This window comes from Arvicanthis niloticus, chromosome 3 (assembly GCF_011762505.2).
Source record: "Arvicanthis niloticus isolate mArvNil1 chromosome 3, mArvNil1.pat.X, whole genome shotgun sequence".
In the NCBI taxonomy this organism is placed as follows: Eukaryota; Metazoa; Chordata; class Mammalia; order Rodentia; family Muridae; genus Arvicanthis; species Arvicanthis niloticus.
The window spans coordinates 84,679,992-84,699,665 of NC_047660.1; the positions used below are offsets into that span (position 1 = coordinate 84,679,992).

The window sequence follows — 19,674 nt, forward strand, 5'->3', positions numbered from 1 at the left end:
AGGAAGGACCTTAGCTTGGTTCCCTATTGCCCAGATGGATAAAAAGCCAGAGTGATGACAGGTACTTGTAATTCCTGCATTGGAATGATAGAGACAGGCTATTCCCTCTGTTCTCTGGCCAACCTAACCTACTAGGCCAGTGAGAGACCCTTTCTTAGACAGATAAGCAAACAAATGAGGAAGTCAATAAATGGATGAACGAATGAATGAATAGTAGTTGGCAGTGCCTGAGGAATACCCTTATGTTTTCTGGTTTACACACATAAACACAAATATATGAATATACATATACACACATGTGCATATATATACATATGTGCACATTATATACATATGTGCATATTGTATATACATATATACATATGTGCATATTCACATACACATATACAGAAATATAACTCTTTATCGAGGTAGGATCTCATTGTGTAGCACAGGCTAGCCTTAAACTCAGAGTCCTCCTATCCCCACCTTTAAGTGTTAGAATTACAATTATGTAATTCAGTGTAGTATCAAGCTATTAATTATTTTTACTAGCATGTTTTAGAGATAAATAAGTAATTGAAAGCTGACTTTTCTATTCTGAGGATCAAATCGTATATTTTCTAAAAGCTAATTTTCTTTTCTAAGTTTTAAGACTTCATTTATTTTAGGGAAAAATCTAAAAGCTTTTATTTGTTTAACTAGAAATATATAAACCTTCTAGAAATTTATAAATCATAAGCCTTGGGATGTGGAGTGAAGAAATAAATTATGTATAAATAAATAAATTTATATGAATAAAAAATGTTTCTTTTTGCCCCTTCCCTTCTGCACAGTTATTTCCTTCTTTGCAGAAATACAGTGTGGTGTTACTGTAGGTCTTGATGTAACTCCAGTGGATGAAGGGGAATGAAAGGCTTGTAGTAAAGGTTCTGGATTCTACTGTGCAGAGACTTCAGAAATCTATTTAAAGTTCCGTAATGCAGTAAACTCCAAGACACCCATCTGTGGTCAGAAGTTCCATCATACTGTGTGTCTCTAAGAAGGAAGAGACACTCAGAAGTAGTGACTGTTACAGGGGAGCTGGCACACAGAACTATCACACAAGGATAAATGAGAAATTAACCTGGCAGTGCAGAAAGGAGACAGTGGAAACTTACACATCTCAACTGTAATCCTGGATAGAGGAGTAGGAGATTCTCTGAGAATATAAACCATAAATTTTAAGTGTCAAGTCTGGAATCCTACCACCAACATGATCTGCAAAGGCCTGCAACAGGATTGAATCTAATCTCAAGTCAGTGGTGCCTCAAATTGAATATAAAAGCACATGCTGATCTTTTTGGGGAAAGTTTTATTTTAATCTAGACCCATGCCTTGATAGCTCCACTGTAAAAAAGTATACTAGTTTCAGAAACTTAATATATGAAAAAACAAAAACCATAGCTTTAGAATAGATAAGATATAATTCTAGCAGGACCTACTTCTCAGTTTTGTTAAACATATGTATTTAATATTCATGATGAAGACTTTAGGACTATAAAATACAATAGTCTTCTGAATTAAATTATTGCATATAGTTTAGAAATAAAGAATCTTATAGGCTAACTATTTAAAACGTGGTAACTCAGACATGCTCTCAAGGTGCTATATTACTGTTTATTGTAGAGCTGTGCCTTTCCCCCCATCTCTTGCTTTGCCTGTAGTATTTATTTATCAATGTCTCTTAGTCTCTTTGTACATTTGTCTTTAAAAATCTAAACACTATTTTAAGATCTGTGTTAAAAAGAAGTCCTGGTTCTAATACCACCACCCCCTGTAATGTTTGAGTTGTTTGTATGTTACTGGGAGTAAAGAAATGCAGAATTTTCTATGCTGAGCTTTCACTGGACTCAACACCATCACTACTAATAGTTTCTGACATCTCTTATGCTTAAGAGCCTTTCCCCTCCAGAAGGAAGAAGACATGGCATCAGCCTTTTAGTTTTTTCTTTTTTGGTCTGAAGCAGACAAATTACTTCTGGCTAGATGACTTATTTTTTGCTTTTGACTGGGGGAAAAAAAAAACCAACCAAACAAAAAACTAGTTTTTTTTGGCTAGTAAATCTAGCCAAAAAATTTTTTTCTTCAAAATTGTTGACTATCTTACTAATATTTAATTTTAATCCTTTTTAAGTCCATTACTTATTTAAAAACAGATTTTTTCCTAAATTATTTTAATTTCTATTTTTAAGTGTAATTCCCTTAATTACTTTTATTAACACACTGATTCCTCCTCTGTAAAGTGCCTATTTATCTGAGCAGACTATTGATTAATTTGTAAGCCAGTGACATTCTCTAAAATGACATGCCCAGAAATTAATTTTTAAATCTTGAAGACATTTTACCTCACCACAAAGCACATAAATGTAGATCACAAAGCACATAAATGTAGTTTTTGAGTATATGGTTAAATTTTTTCTTTGAAAGGAAGTCTATAAACTAGAATTCAGTCTTGTATTTATTGTTTATACTAAACCAACTTTTCAGTTTTTAAAACACCACCCAAAACTACCAGCTCTCAAGTCATACTATTTTACTGTTATCTGTAGTTTTCTTTTGTGAGAGATTATTGTTTTATAAGAGAGCCTAATGTTAAGAAGGAAGCATATTTTAGTCATTATCTTGATGTACAGCTGATCCTCCGTATCCAAAGAATCACCATCTACAAATTCTGTATGTCACAGAATGAACATCATCTAAAAATGAATTTGAACTTCTGATCCTCCTTTCCCCAGGTCTGTGATCATACACATATGCCACTATGCCTGATTCTACTTATTTTTATAGGTGCTGTTAGTTATAGTCTTTTGTTGAGTATATTTAAGTTAAAAATTAATACTTTGTGTATGTGTGTGTCTTTTCTTTTATTACTTCTGTAGAACCTACTGGATTGGTGACATTTACGAGACAGAGTCTTGAAGATTTTCCAGAATGGGAAAGGTAATAATAAAAATAGCCATCACCCTGAGAATTACAAGTTCTGTTTGATCATAGGAGGATTCTCTTTTACAGCTCTTAGGAAGTTGGGTTTTAGTCTCTAATTGCCCTGTATCCAAGGAGTTTCCTGCCATAAATAACTTATCCATGGTTCTTATTGTTAGCATGTGTCTTTTAAATAAAATTCTCATCTTCTGACTTTGTTGAGCCTTCTGAAGTACATTCTGTTTAGAATTGAGGTTTCCATGTGATGGTGCTCTCTCTCCCTGGCACCTTTTGCAGCCAGAGTTTATATTCTAGTGGATTGTCTTCTGTAGGACAGTGCAAGGAAACATGTCTTTTACTGTGTTTTAAAATTGGCATATCAGGAATTTTGAGGTTTTGATTTTTTTTCCCCATGTGCACAATTGACAGATTTTGTGGATTCCTCACTTATACAGGTTTTTCTTTTAATGTTTTTATCTGTAATTCTGAACAGAATAATAGCCAGTTTGATTCAATCCACATTTGTAAGATCTTTATTACTCTAAAATAACAAATACATTTCCTAATCTAGAGCAAATTTCCAATGATTAAAGAAAATGGGCCAGCTTTTTAAATACAGAGAAAGATACAATAAAACTTACTATGTGCATATTTTAGGTATATATTTTATGTTAAGAAATGTCTCTTATTTTAAATATTTTTTCATAGTTTATAATTTTGTTCATAATTAGTGATAAAGGAGAATGATTTCTATGCTAGTTAACCTGCTAGGGCCTGTCTGCTTAGGTGGTACTTTGGTCATCAGAGGTGGTTATTTGTGAGGTGAAAGAAGAACTTCAGAAGGCCGAATGCGTGATTGACATGATTCTTAGTAGAGAACAGTGGGTAGAAGAAAATGTGAACATATTCCTTCCCCAGTTCTCGTTCTCTCTCTCTCTCTCTCTCTCTCTCTCTCTCTCTCTCTCTCTCTCTCTCTTTCTTTCTTGTACCACAAATTAGTGAATCTGATTTGTGAAGTTCTTCAGCATTTGACCTTTTCTCAAACCTTAAAAAAGTGCTTTCTTGATCTCTCCTTCTAACATTGACATGAGTCTGTACTAGTTTTGGATCATAAATTCGCCTTTGACATACCTTGATTTCATTGGTTTCTCTTAAAATGTGGTGTCCAGAACTAAACATTTTACTGTTACCTGTCCAGTCTAGAGTAGAGAGCTCTGCTCTCTTTGCTCTTCTTTGCTTATCTATTATGCTGAGATACAGGAGTCAAGGAATACAGTCTGTTTTTCTCGATAAGTCACAGTGCTCACTAGCCTGCACTGATGTAAAGGGTTCTACATTGTAGAGAAGGGACTGGTGGAAATGCAAGCACTAGAGTGGCTGCTTTGTGAAAGGAATATAGTAACAGCCCCCATGTGACACTGATTGTTCTCTTAACTCTGATGGGCAGAACCTAACTTGGTACCTTTTAGCTGCTTCATGAGCGAGTTGGGGAGTGTCATTAAGTTCAGTCTCCTAGACTCCATAGAACAAGGAAAGTGGATCTACAGAGGGAGGATGGAGGAGAGATAAGGACTGTTAGTACTGCCAAGAGTACTGGACCACACCGGCCCTTTCTTGAATCTGTTTCTGCCATGTTCCAGTTAGCCCTGCGATTGTTAGTTAATCACAGAGAGCTGTAGTCTGTCTTTGGTTCTTGGTATGAGTGCAGAGTATTTTCAGAGACTAAACGTGGAGAACTACTAGGAAGTTAAAGGATCTATCAAACTATTTCCTAATTACAGTGAGACTGGTACATGGTTACCAACTTCAGTTTTGGAGAAATATTGCCAATCATAGTACTTCCTGATTGACAGCTTACAGGTTTCTGGATCATGCCTCTTTGTCTTTTCAGTTATATCCTTATAGGCAGTGTTAGCTCTGAAGAAAATGACTGGGAAAGTAAGACCATGAAAGGGAAGTTTTAAAAAAAAGAAGCCTAGTTTAGTTCTGTTCCCAGAACTCACAAGAGTGAAGGAGAGAACCAACTCCCATAAGTTATACTCTAACCTGTACACAAATATTGTAGCTATTGTAGCACTTGGGGACTAAGACTAAATAGAAAATATAATAAAGATGCTATTATATAACAAAACCTATAGACTTATACAAAAGATTATATAACCTTTTGTAAAAGCATGAGATACTATTAATGGTTTCAGTCAATGAGAGGCCACTTGGGTTCAGATCTCTACTGTTTTTTATTTACTAGCTTGAGTAAATCAATTAAATACTTTATGCATTCTTATTTTCTATCTATAAAGTGGAAGTTATTCTGATAATTAAATGAGTTAATACAAATAAAAGTTTTAGAATAGAAGTTGTACTAAAGAATCTTACATTAAATTTATCTGTCAGGCTAGATAATTGTTTAGCCACAATTATTTGTGAGCTCACATTTGGACATTAGTAAATCTCAGCAATAAACAGTACTTCTAATTTGTGTGTATGTGTGAATGTGTGTGTGTGTTAGTGTTAGTGTGGGTGGCTGTGTGTTAGTGTGGGTGGATATGTGTATTTTGTTTGTTTGTGTGTTTACCACCTACTCCAAAAACATTATAAACGTACTATTTAAGTTAGTTTGGGTCTCATCTCTAATGTATATGAGACCCTAGTGTAGCTTAAATCTTTTTAGTCAGTAAACAATTGGGGAGCTATTGGAATCTACTAAGAAAAAAAAAAAAGTAATCTTGAACTGTTGTTCATGCAATGAAATTATCAACTAGATATATAACAGGCCAATATCTCAGTAACTATAGTTTATGAAAGAAAAAAAAATGTACTGAGTACTTAGTTATAATCTCTAGGTTTATATATAGGTTTAGTGTTAATATAAAAATTCTATAGATCAGAATCTACTCTCCCTAAACACTAGGTTATCAAACTAGTAAAAATAGAGCCCATTTAAGAACCAAGCAGGCAATTGTCAGATTTTATATATTAGATTGCAAACTCTAGCATAATAAAATTTCATTTTTGTATCTTGAGAAAATTTTTAACTGTTGCTATCATGTAGGGGAGAATAATATTCTGCCTCACTTTAATGCTTATATGCATGCGTTAGTGAAAAATGAGAGGGTCAACTGAAGGGGTGTTAACGTCTATTTCTGGCTTTAGATTTGGATGGTTTCCTTTGTTTGTTTCATAGTCGTTCATATTTTCAGATTTATGTGTTGTGCATTACTTATCTAAGAAAATACTTTCTACATTGTAGATGTGAAAAACCCCTGACACGCTTACATGTCACTTACGAGGGTACCATAGAAGGCAATGGCCGAGGCATGCTACAGGTAGGTTGATATCACAAGGATGTGTACATTTATGACCCCTCATACCAGGTTTCCGACAGTAAAGGAAATTTGAAAACCCATTTGTCTCCTGAATTGATTTAATGCAGAAAGGTATAGAGGAAAACAGAGCAGATCACTTTGACAGCTGCTTTGCCCATGTGTACTCATGTGCCTTTCACAAAAGCTTTTGACAGAAAATCCCAAAGTCTGGACAACATCAGTCCTCTTGGTTCAGATATTGATTGTAGACTGACAGAGGATGAAGTTCCTAGGGTATGGTCTTGACAAGCTGTCAGCAGGCAATTTTGTTCTTTTTCTTTAAAGGCTTGTTTTTGCCCTAAATCATGACTAGTTTGAGATGTTTTTATGCCACCGAAAGCCTTGTTTGGGTGTAGGAGGCAGACATCTAAGACTGATTGATAAAACGGATTTCTTCCCATATAGAACACTTTCAAAGCACATGATGTAGCTATTTGTACTATCTTTTCCCTGTTGAAAAACAAGTAATCCTGTCTATTCCTTCATCTTTGCTGTGAAGTCGTTACTATCATCACCTTTCCCCAAAACCTGAGAGAAATAATAGTTAAGAAGCCAGGCATGATGTCACATTTCTGTAATCTTAACATTGGAGAGTCCGAGCCAGAAGCTTAATGAGATCATGACATTAATTCCTAAGTAACTGAAGAGTCATATTCTTTCTAGAACTATCCTTCAGGAAGACATATTTATGTATAACATCGGAAAAGAAGCATCCTCTGTTTTCTGTTTGGTTTTTTTTTTGGGGGGGGGGGGGGGTTGTATAAGACAGCTTCTCACCGTGTTGCTCAGACTGATCTTGAACTCACTGTGTAATCCAAGGTGCTCTCAACCCTATGATCCTCCTGCCTCTGCCTTCTGAGAACCATTATAGATTATAGATATGCTCTACATTGTCCAGTTATGTTTTGTTTTAAATAACTTTTCAGACAGATATGCTGGCACATGCCTGTAATCCCAGTATTTAGGAGGATCACTGCAAGTTCAAAACATAGCATGTTCAAGATCTGCATGAGCTATAGCAGGGCCCTATCTCAAATACAACATATATACATGTATACACATGCACATCATACCCACACAACACAAACATGTCTGTTCTTTATATTTGAAAAGAATTTAATTAATCATATAATTTTTCTTGAAAAATAATTTTTCAGTGTATTTAAAAATTGTTTCAAATGAATATCACTTTCTGCTACATTTTCTTCTTTATGAAGTTCTTTTCTACATTAAAGTCTTGGATAAAATGAGAGAGGCATAATGTACCTAAGAACTAAGCAAAGCTAATGCTAGTTAGCACCACAGGAATGCTGACCTCTCATTACAGAACAATTCAATAAGAAATCATTCACCAACAGTCAGGGTTGAGATTCTCTCCACTTGCCTGCAGTATATTATAGTTGAAATATGGGGCTTTGGTAGGTTAAAAGACTACTATAAAGGCTTCTAGCAGTATTAATTGCTTTCTCTATCCATGCCACATCTCCCCAGGAGATCAGGGAATATTGTATTGCAGTGCTCTGAAAGCTCGTTATGCAATGTATGAATTATGTTATGTTGAATGGCAACAACAAAACCTCTGTAAGGAGTGTTATCATTTCTCTCTTTTCACCAAGTCACAATGCAGAAACTGAGTAATCGGAACAAGTACCTTTAAAGCAGAGGCTTAGAAACACTCGTGTGCTTGTATTTGTGTACGGGAGCAGGTTTCCCACCTGTTACAGAGAGCCCTTTATTAAAACTTTTCTAAGTACTGAAAGCGTTAGGTTTCTTTTTTTTTTTTTTTAAGCTATTGCTTTAACAGTGTATTTCTGTGTTCACCTTTCAAGTAATGACTGTCTTTGATCTTTTTGTCAAAGAGTGAACAATAACATCATGTGGTATATTTTCACAAGTATTATTGAGTAGTATATAAGTTTGAGACATTGTATTTTTTTTATTTCAGTTATGTACTTGATTCCAGATAAAATCAAGTTATAATTTCAAACCCCATCTGTGTTCATAGAAATATAACGATGGACATGCACTTAGTTTTTCATTTCTTAAATGCTATCCATTTCATTTCTGAAGTTACTAGGTTTCTCCTTTCCTATATTCTACCACAGCCCTATTTGAGGCCCTAACAGTTTCTCAGTAGATATCTAGTTAAGCTCTTTGCTGTTAATTTTACTTTTTTTTTTTTTTTTTTTTTGTTGTTGTATTCTTGAAACTAAAACTGCACCCTGAACTAATGAAACACTGGTCTAAGTTGCTAAATGAATCCTTCTCAGACTACCCTATCATTCTCTGTAACCCCAGTGTGATGTCCTCTACATTGCATGAATAATGAGGAAGCTGTTTTCAGTCCTCTTGAGCAGTTGTTCACAGTATTCTGTGTCCACTCCACCTGTCAGCAACTCAGGACTGAATGCTGCTTCCTGTTGTAAAGCTGCATTGCCCTCCTCTGCTCAGAGTTTACTCCAGTCCACTACTGAGGAAGCATAGCATCCATACTCAGAGCTTCTTGAGTAGTCATTCGGTCTCCCTGCTTATGTGCTTGACTCCCACCCAGATTGCAGATCCTTTCAGGCCAGGGACCAGATACTTTTGAATTTATTTTTGTGGCAATAGGCATCAAACCCAAATCCTTGTACATGCCAGACAAGTACAGTTTCACTGCAAGCTACATCTCTAGTCCTAGGACTACATAACTTCTTATTTATCTCATAGGTTCCAGCATAATGTTTAGTAAATGTTTATTAAGCTGGATAGTTTTAAGACACATTACCTAGTTCCGGACAACTCATATGTAGGTATATAATTTGTCAATAGACTAGTTTCACCAAAAATTTTTTTTCTATATAAGATAAATAATTATTCTAGATGTTTAGTCTCAACTTTGGTACTCTGGAGCACAAACCTAAATATGTAGTTTTCTGTATAGTCATTTCAATAATTTGTCAGTATTTATCAGTATTTTCTGTGATCTTATGGGTAAAGAAAAGAATATGTTGTCCCTTCTTAATTTCTATGTTTTTATATGTTTTGCTGAATATAAGATTTGTATTCTTGCTCTATTCTTCTGTAAAATTGGCTTTATATTTTCATTCTACTGCTGTAGAAAATATGAACAAGTTTTGAGAGATCTTATATTTTATAATAGTTGAAAAACTTTATGATAAATTGTTTTACTGGTGTGTCTGATTTTATATACGTACATATATATATATATACACATATATATGTGTGTGTGTGTGTGTGTAATCCAACTCTTTAGAATAATCTAAACAATCTAATTAAATAATGTAAGTAATCATTCTAAAACTGAAGTACTGTGGCAGCTGACTTTGCCTTCCTCTGAGGATCATGAGATTCTTTAGTAGGGAATCAGGCTCTTACTCTGAAGAACACTTGCCTATACCCTGAAAGAGGAACAAACATGTTGTTTATACACTTAGAATAAATTAAAAATATTAATGGAGTTAAACCTTTTTTCTTATACTAGATTTTATCCCCCATTCCTCAATTGGTTATATTTTCTAAAGTAGCTGGTAATATTCCTGCAATTTGGTGTGGGGTTTAATTTGAAACAAAAATTTTATATCTTTATGGGGCCATGGTGTCACTCAGAAGGCAGAGGCAGGTGGATCTCTTGAGTCGGAGACCAGCCTGGTCTACAGAGTAAGTTCCAGGACAGCTAGGGCTGTTACACAGAGAAAAAAAAATCCCTTTATTCCTCTACAGAAGAAAAACAACTACTGAAAATAAAGGTTTGATTGTTTGAAAGTCACTTAAAATAGTCAAAGGGAGGCTGGCTAGTAGATGTAGGGAAATGACCTGGAAACCTCACAGCCAGGCTAATCTGGATCAATGATCCCAGGGTCATAGATATGGTGTTTACTTAATATCTTATCTCAAAAGCTCCATTTTCCAGGTTTCTTAGGAAGTTTTGAGACCTAAAGAAATATGTAGAGTTGTTTGCTGTCCTGACATGGAAGTATTAAGCAACTGGGTCACTCTTTAGGAAAATTTGGAGACTGGTTTTTATGGGGAAGAAATGGTCCCGTAGAGTATGTATTTCTCTGTCATGTGTGTGGATGCTCAGACACTGTTTAAACACTACATTTTCTTTAATAGGTGGACTTTGCAAACCGTTTTGTTGGAGGTGGTGTGACTGGGGCAGGACTTGTACAAGAAGAAATTAGATTCCTGATCAATCCTGAGTTGATTGTTTCACGGCTCTTTACTGAGGTGCTGGATCACAATGAGTGTCTTATTATCACAGGTTAGTGTGTGTGTGTATGTGTGTGTGTGTGTGTGTGTGTGTGTGTGTGTGTGTGTGTGTTTGTGTCTACGGCTACACAATGGGGTAGTTTTTCCCCATCTTGAATCCCCGCTATGAAGATTAAAAGCTGCCCAGACAAGGTGTTTCTCTTCTATGGGCATTAGACCCAATATTTTATTTTTATTAAATATTTTTAAAAATTTGGGGCGTGGGTGAGTCGTGTTGTCTTGCATACCACAGCTCATGTAGAGGTCAGAGGAGAGCTTGGGGTGTTGGTTCTCTCCTACCACATAGGTTCCAGGGTTGAATTCAGGTCACGAACTTGATGGCAAGTACTCTATTCACTGAGCCATCTTGCTGGTCCCAGACCAAGTAGTTTTAAATTTATTATTTATATGTGTTATTTTTTTCATTGCTGTTATCTTATTTTCTTAAAATGTCTTGAGTAGTAATACACTTTATCCCCCCATTTTTTATTTTTTGGAGTATCTAAGTGCACCTTTTATTTGAGTAACTAAAAGAACATACCTCCAGAAAGCCAAACATTTCCTTAGTTACTGCTGCCTTTTTAAGCCTATAGAACTGCATTTTGTTTTCTGTTATTGCTTTGAGATTGATAAAGGATCAAACTAAAGTTGTCTGGATCAATGGCAGGTACTTTTACCCACTGAGCCATCTTGCACCCCTCATATATCTGTGTGAGGATTACATTCTCACACTTACTTACATACTTACTTTTCTTTAGTACTGAGACATAGGGTTTTGTTTAATTTGGCTTTTTCAGTTCTTTCAACATATTTAAAATAATTGACTTGTGTTGTTATACTGAGTCCAGCATTGGTTTACTGATTTACTGTTGACTACTTTATTTCTGGATATGGGGCAACTGTCTTATTCTTTACATATGATGACTATGATTCTCTGTTGTAGTTGATGATGAGATCTGAACATTTTAAATAATATAGCGACCCTAGAAATTAGATTCCCCCTATCAGAGTAATTGTCATTGGCCTAGATTGTTTACTTCATTTCTTCTCTAAACAAGTTCTGAGGAGTCTGTACTGCTTGTTGAGTGTCGTCATTAAGGTTTCTGCTCATTTTATAACTGGCTAGCTAATGATTATGCAGACTTCTTAAGTGACTGGAATAAGTCAGTTTCCTGCTTTGCTGGGGGGCTCTGTGTGATGCTTGCCATCATGACCCTTCCACGAGGTCGTTGATGACCCAGTTTAGCCTTAACTTCCTGCTTCCAAAGACTCAAGGTGGGTTAGTAGGGAAAAGTTGAAGGCTTTCTCTGGTTTTTCTGGGCATTTGTATCACATGGTGTTCTACATTCCCAGAAATATGCTAGAACTTTTCTATGCTCCTTGTTGGCATCTTATTGTCAGCTTTCCTTGGACATTTTGGTTAATCTGTTACTTGCCCCATGTGGTGACCCCCACCTTAGCAGTCTCTATGGTAAGCAGGGACTTGTGCTGTCCTTCTCTAGTGGTTGGAGACTAGCCTTCCACACTAGGCAAGCTCCAGGTTTGTGAAGTCAAGACAGCTTTTGCATGAGATCTCCCCATGGGAGAAAGGTCTAATGACTGTTCTCAGAAAAATGGGACTTTGAAGGAGCTTCAACATTCTTGCATCTTCCCTAGTGACTGCTGGGTTGCTGATTTGTACAGCAGTTACTGTTTTAAAGTTATCTTGCTACTTTGCAGAATGGCTTCACATCAGATAGACATTCTTACCTACATGATCTGATGGTTTAGGGAGGTGAGGCAAACAACATAGTTTATTTAGTTTATATGGGAATTTAAGATTAGAACCTCAGCAAAAGAATTTCTTCTTAGATCCTTAGATTGTTATTTCAAGTTAATAACATGAAGAATTTCTTCTAGAATTCTGAAGTTTTTTCCACAATTTATTGAATTGGAAAGGTAGACCCCTTCATTCTCAGCGTTGTCTCAGTTCCTGCACTGCTTGTCTCTATAGTTGCTGATTACCATGTAGGTACATCCATAAAATGGATGGGATTGGGAAGTTACTGGGGGAGGTGAGCGTGCACATATGATAGAAGGGAAACAGAGGGAAGGACTGCTGAGTGCCTGTTGCTGGCAAACTAAACTGAACTTATCTTGTTCTTTTCATGAACTGTGGACATTGAGTTTGTTACTGTTCCTATCACTTACGTATATTGATGATAATGTTTTTTTTTTTTTTTTAACCATTTTCTATCTTAGTTTTATTCTTTTTAAAAAAATTTTTTATTGGATATTTTATTTACATTTCAGATATAACCCCCTTTCCCCATTCCCACACACACACCCAGGAACCCCATCCCATCCCCTCTTCTCCTGTTTTTATGAGGATATGCCCCCACCCACCCTCCCACTCCCAGTTCCGCACACACGATTTCCCCCACACTTGGTCCAGCCTTCACTGGACCAAGGATTTCCTCACCCACCTATGCCTGATAATAGATGATAATGCTTTAAAATTTTTAATTTTTATAGGACTTAAATTGAAGACTAATGACAAAATAGCCCATCAGTTTTGGAGAAGAATTTACACCCTTTAAAAAGGGGTTGGGGGGAGAGGACGGAGAAAGGAGGGAGGGAAAGTTGTGATTGGGATGTAAAGTGAATAAATAGTTAAATTAATTAAAAATTGATTAATAAACCTTGGTAAAATGCTGGGCATTTAAAGCCAAAGCTGGTTTCTTTCATTTGCTTATGGTAAACTTATTTCATTCTCTTATGGTAGGAAAAAAACCTTATCTACCATTAATGTTACAGTAAGTAAGGGATATCACTTTCCCTGGCTATATTAGAAGGAAAGCATTAGCATAGTCTCTCTGTCTCTTCCCCTCTTACCTCCACCCTTCTCTTGCTTAAGATAGCTTGTCCCTACAAAAGGATACTCTGGACTTGTCAGTGACCTCTGACTTACCTGCAGCTATTGTAAAATGAGTGGAAAATTGTAGATTTGTGACTTCCCTTCAGATTTGTAATGACCTCAAGCTAAGGACGTTTGGGGTGACTTTTAACTCAGCGTTTTTTTCCCACATGCACTTAACTTTATTACAGTGCTTTCTAATTAATATCTGTGATGTGATGTTCCCTTAATGGAAATGACCATTTCATCATCTGTTTGGTATCTGGACTTCTGCCATCTCCCTTCTTAGGAGACTCTTAACCATGTGCTGTAATTTATCTGCCTGATCAATTCCATTCCTTCAGTGATGTGGCTAAGCTCAGTGACCTAATGGCTGTGACTGTGCTGCCTGAATCTGTAAAAGAATTTGGAGAAGTTGGAAATAAATTAAATTTGTCATCATTGTGGGACATCTGGTTGCTATCAGACTTTTAAATGAATATGAAACAGGTCATGAAAACGACAAATACTTTTGTTCAGACAGTGTTATTTCCATTTGCTGTGATTCACCCTATAGTATTATGCTATGAGTTACAGTATAAATGGAGTAAAAATTAAACATCTAGAATACAGCTTCAGTATCAAGTATTAGTGGGCTCTACAGGGTTCTCCTCTTGGTTCTGTTTGTTGAGCACATACAGCAGATAGATGTGTACACACCCCTACAGATGAAACTTGGTCAGCAGAAGAATAGTTAATTTACCTAAGACCACCCAGCAGTGAAATTGTCTCACGTGTCATCAGGCTGCTCTCTAAAAGTCCCAGCGGTGTCTTTGCCTCTGCCTTCAGAGCCACTGCCTGGCTTCGAATGTGAGCTTCTAAAGAGTCCATCATGTGTCCCTGTAGAGTACTTCTGAACTTACTGTTAACTTCAGTTAATATGGTACTTTCTGTTTCACTTGCTCTGTGGATGTTGAACATACAAGAGCAAACTCAAACTTACTGAGTTATCACAAGAAAAATATATTGAATTTTCACCTGGGGTGGGGGTAGGGCCCTACTTTGTAATACTATACTTACAGCTATACTTACAGGTCCAGGCAGGCCCTGCACAGGAAATAGCAAGGACATTAGACTTGTTTTCTTGGTTTGTAGTGTAAAAAAAATTCTAAGTAAATTTATGGGAATTATGATATAAATTACTTTAAAATTATTTTGAAAGATGGTATGTTAAAACAATAAATTAGAAACTGTACTTAACCTTTATTATAAGAAATTATAAATCATGTACCAAAAATGGAATACTTTTCATAATGTTGCATACATATGCCTTTTTTGTATGCATATAATGTATTTTGAAGAAACTCCAAACTTACTGAGTTATCACAAGAAAAATATACTGAATTTTCACCTGGGGTGGAGGTAGGGTCCTACTTTGTAATTCAGGCTGTCCTTGAATTCAGGATCCTCATGCCTCAACTTCCTGAGTTAAGATTACAGGTGTATGTTACCACACCCAGCTTTTCATACTCTTTGTAAAAATGTACCAGCCTACCTCTTTTCTTCTCCACTTTCTTTTCCTCAAATATTTAAGAGTATATTAAAGACATTGGTCCTTTTTACTCCTAAATATTTCATCTTATATTTCCTAAAGATTAATGAGTCTGCCAGGCAGTGGTGGTGCACGCCTTTAATCCCAGCACTTGGGAGGCAGAGGCAGGCGGATTTCTGAGTTCGAGGCCAGCCTGGTCTACAGAGTGAATTCCAGGACAGCCAAGGCTATACAGAGAAATCCTGCCTCGAAAAACCAATAATAATAATAATAATAATAATAATAATAATAATAATAATAATAAATAAAAAAATTAATGAGTCTGCCTACTGAAGCTCGTCATGTTTTGGGGTGTGTAGTGGCTCTGTGCTTTATCCTAAGTAACATCCGATGCTCTGTGTAAGCACCACTGGTTTTGTATCGTCTTGTTCATTTACTTTTGAACTGTTTACACTCATGCCCCCCTTTCTTTTTTTGTTTTTTTTCTTTCTCTTGTTTGTTTGTTTTCAGAAAGAGTCTCATTGTAGGCTAAGTAGCCTCAAATTTGTGGTGATCCCAGCCTCCGCATGAGACACTATGCCAGGCTTATTTTTAAGTTTATTATGGGTTTGTATTAGCTTAGCCACAGCCTCTGTGGAGTCAAACACTGAATTCATATGTTGCTATAAAGATAATTTGTAGATGTGATTACAAGTCCACAGTAGTTTAGTTAAGACTTAAGAAGGGACATTATTTGCCTTACTCTGTGAGGTCTATTCCAGTCAGTTAAGAGAGAAACTTCCCAGAAGAAATCCTCTTGTGGACAGCAGCTGCTGCCTGTGTCTGAGAGTCCAGCCTGCTTGTTAAACCTGTTTGTTTAGCTCCCAACATTGTGTGAACCAAGTCCTTGCAGTAAATCTCTTCCTATGAATCTTACTGCTTCTGTTTCTGTGGTTGGCCTATGACTGACATGTAGCTCTTGTGAGTAAACCTGCTATAAGCATTCCTCTGAGCAGTTTTTCTGTACATTGTTTTTATTTCATGTGTTTGGTACTTGGCCAGCATGTATGCTACTTGTACACCTGAGCTTACAGTGGCCAGGAGAGGTCATCGGATTCCCTGGAACTGAGGTTTTGAGATGCTTTATGAGTGTTAGGAATTGAATTTGAGTCCTCTGGAAAAACAGGCAGTGTTCTTGGTCACCAAGGAGTTGTCTCTGTTGCCCCTTCTGTACAATTTTTATTGGTACACATTTTTGTTTTCTATCGGTAAATACTTACAAGTGACATTTCCCGATCAAATTGCTCATGTTTAATTTATAAGAAATTACCAGACTATTTTTCAAAATTATTGTGCCATGTTGTTTCACCAGTAGTGCAAGATTTCTTCTTGTTCTATTTCCTGGTCAGCCCTTAGTGTGGCTTTTTCATTGTTTGCCTAATTGGTTGTGTTTGTTTGGGTTTTTGTTGTTGTTTGAGACAGGGTCTCACCTTGTAGCTCTGGCTGACCTGGAACTCACCACCCGCTTCAGCTTCCCCTATGCTACCACACCTGACCTTTACTGTGACCATTTCTATTTTAGCCATACATTGAGATTTATTATGATATCTCACGATGGTTCTAATGTGATTGCTAATGACTGATAAAGTTAAGCATTATTTCATAAGATATTAGCCAACTATGTACTTTCCATATGAGGTATACATTCATGATTTCTGTTCATTTTTGTAGACTGAGTTGTGTTTTTACTTATTTTGTGTTTATTTTTCTTAGCTGGGGTCTAAACATGGGGCCTTACACATGCTGGAAACAGCTCTGTCTCTAAACTCCACTTCCTTAGAACCTGTTTGTTTTTATTATTAATGTTTGAGACTTCTTCAATATTCTGGAATAAGTCCTTGTCAGATACCTGTAAATGTCTTTCCTCTAAGCCTTTTTTTCCTAAAAATGTTTTATTGACAGTATCTTGAATTTTGATCCGGTATAGTTTTTGTTTCATTTATAAGTCTTGTGATCACTGCTTTTTTTCCTATTCATTTTAAGAAATCTTTGGCTAAATACATACAATGATGCTGTTTCCTGAGTAGATTTGTTTTTGTTTTGAGTTTGTTTTTTGAGATAGAGTTTCTCATGCTGCAGTTTGAACTCCTGATGTTCTAGCCTCCACCTTCCGAGTGCTGAGATTAGGAATGTCCTCATTGTATAGTTGTATGTTTATGTCTATCCTCCATCTCAAGTGTTTATTCATGATGTAGCTGTTGAGGTCTGTATTTTTATATGAATTACCATTTTGTTCCAACAATATTTGGGGGACCTATCCTTTCCTTTTGCCTTATTCTAGTTAGTCATCCTATGGCCTCCATTCTGTTTCATAGGTCTTTTCCATGTCTTTTCTTAGGCTGAGATCCAATAATTATTGAACTAAGATAGTTGAGCATTCCAGGGTTTGTTTTATTTTGTTATTCTTTTTCCTTTTCTTCTTGGCTGGCCATGAAGTCATGGCACAACCACACCTAGTTTAATTACTGTTTTTAAAACATGTGTTGCTGAACCTGTAGCCCCAGCTACTTAAGAGGCTAATGTGTAAGGATCACTTGACTTCATGAGTTTAAGTTAGTCTGGGTAATACAGCAATACTCTGGGTCAGGAACATGGGTTGAGGGGAGCTGTTTGGAACTGGGATTGTTGTTAACATTGAGATGACTATATAGTTCAAGAATTACCCTTGTAATAATATGGAGTTTTCTGCTTCAAAGGAATGGTCTATTTATCTATTTGTCACTTTTAGTTTTCTACATCTGTTGCTCAGTTTGCTTAGGTGATTGATGTTTTCGTCACTGGATGTTTGGTATTTTGTTTTCTCATTGTCTGCTGTTAATATACAGAGACATCTGACTTAACTCTTATTTATTTATGAGTTTTTCTATCCTCACACCACTCTCAGCAATTCTTTGGGACTTGCTGTATAAACAATGATGACATCCAGCAGACAGTTTTACATTTTATTTTATTTTTATGATATTTTGTGTTGGTGTTAAGCCCGGGGTTCTGTTCATACTATTTCAAGGAGCTACTTCCCCATTCCTGCTTATCTCTTCCCATTCTTTTTGTCTTTTATTTCTTTTTTTGCATTATGGCAGCAGGGATTGGGGGTGGTGAGTGAGTGATCTTATCTTATCCTTCAGGTACAGTGCTGAATAGAGATAAGAATGATAAGTCTCCTCCTGGACTATGTAGTGAGTTCCAGGACAGCTAGGACTATGTAGAGAGAGCCTGACTTAGGAGAGTGGGGGGAAGAAAGAAAGAGAATAATACTCTCACCTTATTGATCACCTTAGGTAGAATGCTTTGAGTCTGAAGTCAATGGTGTTAATAGACATTTTGTTTCAGGTACTGAACAGTACAGTGAATACACGGGCTATGCTGAAACTTATCGTTGGGCCCGGAGCCATGAAGATGGCAGTGAAAAGTGAGTGTTTCTGATTTTAGTATCGTGTGGCTGAAAGTAAAGGAGCATGTGCTTGACTCTGGTGCACTCTGATCCTTCCAGATAGTTATTGTTTTGGTTTGGTTTTTATTTAAAATACTATTTTCATATAATATATTTTGATCATATTCTTTCCCCTTCACCAAATTTTAGGTCCTCCCTACCTCCCTATCCACCCAACTCTGTGTTCAGCATTTCCACACAGCACTAAGAACAAAACCATGAAGTCCATTTTTTATTTCTCAGCTACTGAGCATGGAGCCTAGAGCTTGTCTTGGAGAATGGTTGACATACCTGGTAACACTCCACTGAGAAAACTGATTTACCCATTCCCAGCAGACATCAGCTGCAAAGATCTTGATTAGGCCTGGAACTTTGTGTCTGCCTCCCCTTCTCACTGCTGGGATTTTGTCTGGCTTAACCTTGTGTAAGTCTTGTGCGTGTTGTCACAGTCTTCTTGAGTTCATTGTATCTGGAAAGCACTGTTTCCTTGGAATTATTCATCACCTGTGGCTTTTTGAATTTTTCCGGCTCCTCTTCCATATAGATCTGCCAGACTTGAGAGGGATTTAATGATGGCATCCCATTTGGGACTGAGTGTTCCAATGTTTATTACTCACTGTACATTGTCTAGTTGGGGTTTTCTGTGTTAATTATCAACCACTGAAAGAGGCTTCTCTGAGTAGGGTTGAACAATGCACTGATCCATGGGTAATATGTCATTAGGAGTCGTTTTATTGCTATGTTCCCTTAGCAGAATAGTAATATAGGGTTCTACCCTGGGCACGTGCTATCTAATCTTAGGTTCTTGGCCACCTTAACAATGTCAAGTATAGATTCCATCTCATGGAGTGGGTCTTAAAGCCAATCAGAAAGTGGTTTGTGCCACAGTTGTACCGATATCTCTTGCAGGCAGGTTGCTGTTGTAGGTTGCAGGATTTGTAGCTGGGTGATATTGATGATTACCTTTCTCCTCCAGTAGTGTGCAGAGCACCCTCCAGCACCATGATCGCTAGTCAGTAAGGGTGAAGCTTCTAGTTGGGCACCAGCTCCATTTCTCCATGCTCGATGATATAAGTAAGTGTTGTCTTCAGCAACAGGGCCTTACATCAGGTTGTGGAGAGTAATCTATAGTCTCTGCAATAACCTATAGTGTTTGTGGGGGAAATCTATGGGACCCCTTTGGCCAATAACTCCACAAGCTCTAATCTGTTTTTCCAGC

General features: G+C 36.7%; 1 protein-coding gene across 5 annotated transcripts in view; it reads left to right on the forward strand.

Moving 5' to 3' along the window:
- Parg (poly(ADP-ribose) glycohydrolase) overlaps window positions 1-19,674 on the forward strand; it is a 108,542-nt gene that overhangs the window by 57,123 nt on the left and 31,745 nt on the right. For all 5 annotated transcript variants that reach the window (XM_034498044.2, XM_034498043.2, XM_076931434.1 and 2 more), the window contains 4 exons: window positions 2,901-2,961; window positions 6,194-6,269; window positions 10,425-10,572; window positions 18,356-18,434. In XM_034498044.2, coding sequence (XP_034353935.1) covers window positions 2,901-2,961; window positions 6,194-6,269; window positions 10,425-10,572; window positions 18,356-18,434 — 364 coding nt within the window. The remainder of the gene's footprint in view (window positions 1-2,900; window positions 2,962-6,193; window positions 6,270-10,424; window positions 10,573-18,355; window positions 18,435-19,674) is intronic.